The 9942-nt window shown below is 53.9% G+C and overlaps 2 protein-coding genes across 2 annotated transcripts; one reads left to right on the top strand and one right to left on the bottom strand.

The window, feature by feature from the left end:
- Positions 1-1895: 1895 nt before the first annotated feature.
- Positions 1896-3940, bottom strand: SETTUDRAFT_147798 (uncharacterized protein; the record flags this gene model as incomplete). Its single annotated transcript, XM_008024976.1, has 4 exons — positions 3780-3940; positions 3398-3726; positions 2829-3346; positions 1896-2739 (listed from the first exon to the last, which is right to left on the bottom strand). The coding sequence occupies exons 1-4, from the start codon at positions 3835-3837 to the stop codon at positions 1896-1898; spliced, it is 1749 nt and encodes a 582-aa protein (XP_008023167.1). The 5' UTR covers positions 3838-3940.
- A 366-nt stretch (positions 3941-4306) lies between these two features.
- On the top strand, positions 4307-9604 carry SETTUDRAFT_26599 (uncharacterized protein; the record flags this gene model as incomplete). Its single annotated transcript, XM_008024693.1, has 3 exons — positions 4307-5024; positions 5075-5962; positions 6027-9604. 3 exons carry the CDS (start codon positions 4307-4309, stop codon positions 9602-9604), a joined length of 5184 nt encoding a protein of 1727 aa, XP_008022884.1.
- Positions 9605-9942: the final 338 nt, after the last annotated feature.

Raw genomic sequence — 9942 nt, 5'->3', positions numbered from 1 at the left:
CGGGCGAGGCGATGGCGGCGATGGCGATGCTATGTAGCCTTGACTGTTGTTGTGCGTGTTGTGTTGTGTGGTGTTGTTTTGTTGTGGTGGGTGGCGGGCGGTGGTTGTCAGGTATGTATGGTTGCTGGTGCTGGTGCTGGTGGTGTGGTGGGCTGGCCTGCTACCCGCTGCAGGCTGCTGCACCGCAACGACACCAAGACTGCACCGCACCCACTTGGGCCTCTATTCTTATGTACGTGCTAGCCCTCCTTACATACACCTACACACACCTACACGCACTTACTACACCCATGCCGCCCACCTGGCTCTACCAAACCGCCGAGCGACGTTCAAAAAGAAACACCCCCCCCCCCCGGCCTGTCGCTCCCTATCGCCGTCGCCACCCCGGGAGGCTGCGCAACTCCTTTTCGCTCGCCATGGTCGGCAGCAGCCCGCGCGCTGGAGCTCACGCTCGCATCAAGTCCCCCCTCCCCTTTTGCCGTGGCCAATTCACCAGCCTGTGCCTGTGCCTGTTCGCCGCATCGTTCGTCCAACTGCAGGCCTTGTTTCAGCCATGTCGGGCGCCAACAAGAGCCTCTGCCGAAGCCACTTCGCTTCCCACCCAGTAGCCGCCTCTCCTACACAGGCATGCTACACCTCCGCATACCACACCTACATGTACATGCGCCGACATGCACGCACACACGGCAGGATTCGCTGGACGCTGGCACTGGTTACACCGCCTACATGTCTACATCCACGCCCCTCTCTTACGCACGCACCGACGTGTGTTGCATACACGCATCCATACTCTACACACAAGCCCCTCCCCACGGGCCGGGGGCTGCTGGCTGCCCGGCATAAGCAAGCTAATCAGCCCACACGCCCACACACGCCCACACCCAATACCGCAATGCACGCCATCGCATTCCATGGCCTCCCATTGCTGACCATGGCACTTGTTCTCCCGCGCAATGCCTCGTCCCCCCTAGCGCGCGCTACAGGGCCAATTTCCGCCGCATCCCCCCCGTTGCGCCCCCAGCGAGCGTCCTGTCTTGATAGGCCGTGACAATGCCATCCGTGGCACATGACGTCGTCCAATCGCCGCCCGACTTGCTTGTGCTCATCCAAGCACGCCAGCACACCACCACACACACACTCGCTCACACACGCCGCACAACCATGTCGGCCAAATGTCAGATAGATAACGGCAAACCCCCACTACCACAGCCACGCTCAGCTCTGCGCCTTGCACCAATGCCAATGCCATCCGCCCCTCGTCATGTGCCACCATCTACTCACACCCCCCCGCCAAGTCGCTGCTCCACCATGAGCAAAGCTTCTTGTCGCACCCCTTCGAATCACGCGCCACGCCCCAGCCAACAGAAGCTTGCATTCACACGCCCCCCCCCATCTCCTCGCCTACCCGATTAGCCACCCCCGCCGCTAACCACCCATATCGCCATGGCTCACTCATTGCTCGCGGCTCGCGTTGCCATGGCGCCTGCTTCGCCTCGCGACGATCGCGGGTAAAGTCTTCTCGCACGCCAACTGTCTCGACAAGCCTTCAACCATGACGTTGGCCACTTGCCGCACTAGTCACGCTCGTTTTTTTTTACCCCAGAATCGGATCCTAACCGCGCGTGTGCGTGGGTCGAATACGAGGTGATGCGCGTTGAATAAGCGGCTGGCGTTCCGACCCGGTGCTGTCACTGTGGGATGCAGGATTGCTAGCCTTTCCAACACACCATGTCCCATGGCCAGAAATGGTCCCGCTGCCCTGGCAATGTCCTTCATGCCCTAACGCCCCCCTCCCCAGACACGTCCAACTGGCTCATGTCGCAGATCGATTCCCAACTTTGTCCCACGCTCGCCTGCCAAGTTTTGCCTCCGCCTCCAACCGCCACCGTCTTTTTTTAGTTTGTTGCTTTACCCAGGAACTGGTGGAGCTCTTCTTGCAGTGGCAGAACAATATTCTCCACTGCAGCCTGGAGACACTCGGCATCCTGCAAGCTGGCGCAAGGGTCGCTGGATCCTGCTATGCAATGCCTAATGGCGTTCTGAAAGGCAGCTGACAGGTTTCCAGACTCGTTGTAGGTCCAGTTGCGCGCCAGTGCCCAAAGTCTCCACGGGCCCGGATACTCTGACATATCCCCCACCTCGTCGCCCTCGGCTTCTGATTCCCGGTACTTTTCAGCCGTGACGCCAAAGTAGAGTTCGAGGAGAGCCACGGCCAGCGCAATGAGCACAGTGTTCCTGAAGCCGCCCGCCTGCTCCTTCTCCGATACTCCATTGGCCCCCTCAACACCCATGGCCGCCAGATAGGGGCGCTCGGTATTGATCGGCCGTGCAGCATTGCATGTCCGGTGAAACAGGATATCGCGAGTTGCCCACTCGTTCGCGAGCCAAGGCGTCGAGTTCAAATACAGCACACTGCTTGCTAACGTCAGCGCCAAGCTATACCTCTCCTTCATGCTCAGCTTCGCCCGTCTGCCATTGACGACGGGCGGCTGCCTAAGCAGATCCTCCAGAGATACCAGTTCCACGGTAGGAACATGCGTTTCTGTCATGTCGATCAAGTGCACGCCTCGTAATTTGCTTTTGCGGTCTAGCGATAAGCCTATCATAGAGGCGCCTTTGTCCAATTGTTGAATAGATGCGCACAGGTCCTTTACCTCTTGTGGAGGCAACATTTGGTCGCCAGGGTCCATAACTGCGTACGGAGGGGGCTTTCCGAAGCTAACTCTCTTGGCCATCCTACTTACCACTGTTAGTTTGAAACTCGCAATTAACCCCCGCGCCTGTATCCGTGCCCCCTCGACGACACGGCATACACTTTCACTGCTTACTTTTGTCGGGGAGATGCCATGGGTGCGAGACACTCGTCCTCGTCCTCGTCCTCTACGCTTATCTCCGCCGCCTGAATCAGCCACGGCACACCGCTCCCATCAGCGTCCATGGTGGAAAAAGCAACACCAAAGCTTGTTTTTGGACTCTCCGTCGGCTTCTGCCCTCTGAAAGCAAAGACATTTCCCCGCGGCTCGAGCTGAAGGCTTGTCCGGTGCGACGACTTGCACGAGCACGACCAGCATACGCTCAACGATTCGTGCAGTGTCTTGGCATACCGCTGCAGTTTTTGCAGCCGCGAGGCATACGACGGCTTGGTCGCGCGGTGGTACGTCTCAATCTTCTCGCTCTTCTCAGTAAATCGTTCCAGGCTCTTGTTGCACTCGTCCAGTTCTTCCAGGAGGGCCTTGACAGTCTTCTTGTTCATGCCAAACCGCACGCGCTTTCTAATCTCATACCTGTTGTCATTGGCCTTCTTAGGGTTTGCAGCCAGTAGTGCCTCGAGATCGTTGCGGGTGAGCTGTCATGTTCATGTCAGTAGTACTTCTTACAAGGAGCCTGCCTGTTCTACCTCGGCCGCACGATCCAGGTCTAATTTGCTCGCAATCTTCTTGGTAATCCTCTCGATATCCGCCATGGTCCTCTGGTACGAGCTGTATGTGTTTTGCAGTTTATCCTGAAGTGCTGCTTCTTTGCTCTTCCACAGTTCCTGCGACGCCGCGGGATCCGTCATCATCAATGCAAACTCGACGTCTGAGGTAATGGACCCAAACAGCAGCTGAATCGTCTGGTCATAGTGGTCATATTGTGCCCGAAGTTTTCTTATGATGATGGGCAGCTCCTTTTCCCGGCCAAAAAAGCCCTTGATTGGGTCCAGTCCCTCCTTGTAACTCTCTATCCCTGGCATGCTGTTAGCTTGTTGCTGTCGAGCGAGCCACGATAGTTGTGCGTACCTTGTATGAGTAAAGGCAGACATCCGAGAACAAGGCCAGCTACCTCGATGCCGCTCATTGTAACGTATCTTCACAGTATGCACAGGAGAAGGTGCTGTGTGTCATTGGTGCGCGGGCAAAGGCACGAGGGGGGGCCTGACGCTGGCTCTCGACACAGTCGTAACAGAAACACGCTGATGACTGTGAACCTCCAAGCCAAGCGAAATCCACTTTGGCAAAGGACCAGGAAAGTATATCGGCTTCTAGATTGTCTGGGTGGGCAGAAGAACGTTGCAACAACGAAGAGACAGCTGCCCGCAAGACGCTGGAGCTGCGCCACCCCACCCCACCCCAAAGTTGCTAGCATGAACCCCATGACAGTCAAGGCTAAGTACAGCAGCTGAAACCGCAAAACATCGCAGCACCAACCTTTGTCTGCGACTCATCAAAGACAACATCACCCAAAACCCGCAAAACAAGTATCGCCCACGGCCTTGTTCATAACCCCCCTCCCCGCTTGCGCTTTTCCAACATGCCAGCTGCTTGCCATGTCCACTCTACGTCTTGCAACAGCTTTGAATGTGCGGGCATCCCAAAATTTGACCAATTCTCTCAGTGCCAGCAACAGAAAATGGGCGGATTCAATCGACGAAGAAGCACTTGAAGACGAAATCGGCAGGTTCCGCGTCTGGGCTGGAAACCTGGGCGCCCTACAAAAAGGCCATAGCTCACTTGACTACAGGCTGCGAGACTCGCCAGTGTCAAATACCAACACGCTAAAGCTTCTGAAAGAACTTGAGACCAACATCACTGAAGCTTATGCCGTTGTATCTGGTGCTCGTCTACCGTATGAAGAGCAGGCCGCCGCAGACACAGCCGAGGACGATGACAACGACGACGGTTTCTTCAGCGAAGAAGAATCAGATGAGGATGGCAGCTGCGATGAGCCCAGAAGCGAGTTGAAATTCCGCTTCAGAGAAATCGTCGACATCATCGACAATCTCTACAAGCTTAGCGTTCGCATCAGGACTCCAGGCGTACGCTCCAGATCACTGCGAGCATCTTCTTATACGCAAAAAGACCCAGACACTGGTGTAGACATCTTAGACATGTATGCTGTACAAGATCTCAAGCACGTTCGAGAACTAGTATCTCACCTACGCCGTCCATATGCCGGGGATGCGCAAGAAGAGCCCGACTTCTTGATCACACGACTAGCTGCATCCATTACTCTTCGCAGGCGACATTTCAAATACTGGAAAAGACGTAAGTTTTCACGGTTACAACTACAGCGACTGAATCTAATCAACACTCAGATCGCGACAAATTGCATGCATCTACGATGTCGGATGATCTAGCTGTTGATGCTGTCACACCACTTGAGACACCTGGTGTCGTTCCCACTGGCGATCCACAAAACAATCCTACGGCTCCTATTATTTCAGTGCCTAAAGAGGCGCCAAGTCAGAAAACTGGCAGGACACTTCTCTCAGGCACCGAGGTGACGCAGCTCCACCAGTCTTTGGACGACATAGTAGACACCAAATCGGTAACGAGCTACGCTGTGACGGTAAGAGATGTCCACGGAAAAGGCGTCGATCTGCCCCCGCCACCCAAAACCGCAAGCGGTAATAAAGATTTTGAATGCCCGTATTGTTGGATCGTTTGCCCAGCAAGATATGGCAAGGGAAGAGCCTGGCGAATGCATCTACTTCAAGACCTGCAGCCTTACATTTGTACGTATCCCGATTGCGAAAGCCCAGAACTGCTCTTTCGCAGCCGTAGAGAATGGGCCGAGCACGAAGCGAGTCACCGCAGAGTGTGGAGATGTCCTGAACATCCAGCTGCCGTGTTCAGTTCCCAAGCGGGTCTGGAAAACCATCTGCGCCAAAGACATCTCGACAACTTCCCAGAGAGCCAGTTGGTCACCATTGCCAAGGTTGGCGAGGCCACTACAGCAGATACGCGAGCGAAATGCCCAATCTGCTGTGTCCCCGCGGGTACAAATGATCTGGGCGGTCTGCAGAACCACATCGCGAACCATCTCGAGCGAGTCGCAACGTTTGCTCTCCCTCACAGCAGAGAAGACGATTCAGACGGCGCCAGTGGTATTGCGAGCCGTGGTAGCACTATGTCTCAATCCCTTCCAGGTTCTTTGCCCGCAGGCTCAGTTCACGGAAATGATCAGGCAAACGATGATCAATGTGAGTCCACGAATAAGCGAGAGCCTTGAGTTGTGTATTGCATGAGCTAACATAGTATTCATAGCTGCCTTACAGTCTGCCCAGTCCGACTCCGGCCGTGTGGCTGATCTTGTTCACGATCAAGAGGAACTGGAGACAATGTTGGAACAGCTCAATGATACAAAAGATCGATATCAAGAAGATATCACCCATGTAGAAGGAAGACCGCCAATCATTCCATTGAGTGATATTCCGACGCTCCGCTCATTGTACCGTTCGCGGCGACTGTTACAGTCCGACCAGAGCTACTCAGCAAACGATTCCTACAACCGAATGATTTCGATTTGCTACTATGATTTGACAAGGCTTCAGGTGGACGCTATTGTCAACAACGCCCCTGTAGATTTGAGGCTTACCCCGTCCTCAGGGTTGTTACACCATGCCGTAATGGAAGGCGGAGGACCAAAGCTTCGAGAAGAGGTGAGGTCGAAAGTCCAAATCTACCCAGGCAAAGTAGTCTTGACTCGTGGACACGATCTCCCAGCATCTTGGGTAATCCATGCTGCAGGGCCGACCTATGTGGGGTCCAAGGGCGTCCAGCAGTTTGTTGTTCTCGGCGATTGTTATCACAATGCCCTGAGAACAGCTGGCGAACTTGGAATCAAGACAATTGCCCTTCCTTGCTTGGGAGCTGGAGGCGGCGGTTTTCCAGCAGGAATGGCTGCACGCATCGCACTTCAAGCTGTTCGCGAGAACTTGGATTCACATCCTGAAGTCCGGTACGAACGTATCATCTTTTGCGTCAAGTCGGCAGTTGACGAGAAGGCCTATATGGATTTTTTCCCGATATTTTTCCCACCAACACATGGAGATTTGGATGTGGCGAGGATTTCGAACAACTCCGGAAATCACATAGCGCTGAGTAATCGGGTGCTGAACGCATGGGCAGAGATGCAAAGGGTAGCCAAGGCACTCGCCAGTGAATTCGGTGCGTTTGTGTCAGAGCTCGAAATCGATCAACTCTATGAGATTGAGTCTGCACTATCTTCGATCCGCAATCACTTACTGGAATCCGAGCAGCTTGGAGATAACCTCAAAGACCTCAACCTACTGTGTTCTGTTCTAATGACTCTTTCTCACAACATCACAAAATTGACGGAGCGAGCAAAGAAAACAGAACCCACAGCCGAGATACGCCGGGAGATATGGAACAAGGCAAACCGCAATATGCACGCCGTCCACGGATCTGACCTTGGGCAGTTCTTGAGTTATTGTTGGTACTTTGCAAAAAGTCTTGATGAAGTCTTGACTCAAGACAAGCCAGAATGGGATATGACCGAGGTGCGTCCAGCGCTCGAGAGTTACCGGGACAAGGAGAGAACGCAGGACGTTGCGGTCACTTATGGTCCTTCAGAAGAAGCAATAAAGGCACAGCAACCCACACCAAGTGCTTCTAGCAGCCGGAATTTGGTGCAGCTACATCAAATCCGGTCTGTAGCCACACTCTACGAGGGTGGCACCATCAAACGCAAGCCCACCATGGCGCAGTCTTCTGCCGCCTTCAATCAAACGATCCACTATATAAGAGAGGACATTACCAAGCTTATGGTCGACGTCATGGTCAACTCCACCGACACATCCTTTCTAGGCATGGGTACTCTGGATCGCAGCGTTTTCAAGAAGGGCGGACCCGAGCTGCAGGAAGAAGTCAAGAAGCTCGGCCCCTGCAAAGAAGGCGACATTAGAACGACCCCAGGCTACCTTTTACCAGCCAAGCACATCATCCACGTCATCCCGCCCGAGTCTTTTGGCAAGAATACCAAGAACATCCTGCGCAACATTTACCGCGGAATCCTGCACACAGCCACCTTTCTGGGCGCCAAATCAGTCGCCATACCCAGTGTGGGCACGGGCATGCTCAACTACCCGCGCCGCGACTGCGCGGCCCTTGCCATGGAAGAAGTGCGCCGTTTTCTGCAGTCGAGAGACGAGGGTGGCCTGGAGAAGATTGTTTTTGTTGTTTACTCGTACAACGATGAGTCGGCGTATAAGAGCCTCCTGCCTGTTTATTTCCCGCCGACAGAGGAAAATGTGGCGGTAAAAGTGGACGACCGCACTGTGGAAACGGGTAAGAGTGTTGTGGATCGGGTTTCTACTGTTTCTCAGGCCAGCTCGATTGAGGATGTTGCTCTGAATGTACCGGATGAAGAGCCCCAGACGCCGGTACAAGGGGAGGACTCGCCTGTGGAAATGAATGAGAGTGGTGTAGCGGAACCAATTCTCACTGAAGCTTCCCAGTCCGACTCCACGCAGGATGTTGTTCAGAACACACCAACTGGAGAGTCTCCAACATCGATACAATTGGAGGATCCGCCGGCTGATATGCAAAAGAGTGTTGTACCGGGCTCAATTCCCACCGAGTTTCCGCAGTCCAGCTCAATGGAGGATGCTGCCCAGAACATACCAGCCGAAGAAGAACTTCAAACGCCGATCCAAGCCCAAGTTTCCATCATCCGAGACTCCAAGATGGCCACAGGCTGGGGCCCTATTTCCGAAGCCCCCTGCATTATCCAAGTTGTCGAGAATAGAGTCAATATGTATGAGAAAAACCCGTCGTCGCAACGAATCGCGCCAGGCAGCAAGCCCGTCGCGTCGTTTGACATTATGTCTCGTAGCAGATGGATCCGAACGAGATCTAACCGGAGTATACTTGTCAAGGTTCGCAGAGTGGCGGAGCCGCTGGATGATAGGGTTGATGTGGTGTTCGAGTTTCAGTATACCAGTGATGCGCGTGCGCTTTCGACCGTTTTGGAACGCGCTATCAAGAGTATTGAGGCAGACGAAGCAACCGACGCGAAAGACGACGACAACAACAAACGCGAGGAGGCGAGCGAAGAGTTCAAGAGAGCCTTGGATCCAGATATCCCTGTTCTTTCTCGTCATCGCCCGGAATGGGAACACGTGGACGAGAGAAGCGTTTCCCCACAACGAGATGCCTTCAAGACTGGAGAAGACCAGGAATACAAAAGTGCAGAATATGAAGTGGCGAAGCAGAATTTGGAACGAATGAGTAATTGGGATCAAGGACATGGGAAATATCCAAGTGCAGAGGAAATAGGCTTGGACGAAGCCATTATTCGCGAACGTCTCCGCCGTATGCGTCGCCCGTCTTTCGATGCAAAACGCGCAGCTCTAGGACAGCTGCGTTTGGCACTCGATGAAGATGGAATTGAGGATGTGGAAGAGAAACGGCAAGAAAAAGGGACCCCGGATTTGTCTCCAGCAGCTGCCAGCGAACAAGATACCACTTCATCATCGCAACCAGCACCAGCACATCAGTATCATGATCAGTCACAAGAACAACCACAACAACCACAACAAGAACGAGGAGAACACCAAGAAAAAGAAACAAAACTCACCCAAATCCTCACCCACCTAACCACAGACCTACACACCCGCCCTACATCCTACATCGGCACCACCACCACCGCCATCGCCTCCGCACTCGCCCTCGACACAGCATCTACAGCCGCGTATCTCGCTGACCTCGCCGCGCGCGGCCTGGTGCATAATACCGTTGATGCGAACACGTGGGTGGTTTCGCGGGAGCAGGGTCAGATTCCTGTGTTGAGGCCTGCTGGTGGTGGTGGTGGTGGTATGTAGTGGCGGTGCTACTGGCGAAAGATGTGAAGAAAGGTGTGGAAAGAGGGAGATGTGGAAGAAGACATGGGTACGAAGGCATATATTGGGAATACGGATTAGTCGGTGAAAGAATAGCCTGAGTGTGAGTGTGAGCGCGAGTGTCAGTGTGCTGGAGTTGCAGTTGCAGTTGCAGTTGGACAAATATATGCATACTGGAAGGTGATACATAGATAGATAGATACAAATGGACTTATTGTAATCTTCATGTTACCGAAGCAAGGCTGCTATGTTAAACTCAAGTGTACGGTTGGAGCGAAAGCTGGATTTGGCTGTGCTGTAAAGAGCGGGGGGGGGGGGGG

This window comes from Exserohilum turcica, assembly GCF_000359705.1.
Source record: "Exserohilum turcica Et28A unplaced genomic scaffold SETTUscaffold_13, whole genome shotgun sequence".
Lineage (NCBI taxonomy): Eukaryota > Fungi > Ascomycota > Dothideomycetes > Pleosporales > Pleosporaceae > Exserohilum > Exserohilum turcicum.
Note: the sequence above shows the minus strand (reverse complement) of the source record. Positions and strands in the feature narration are given on the sequence as shown.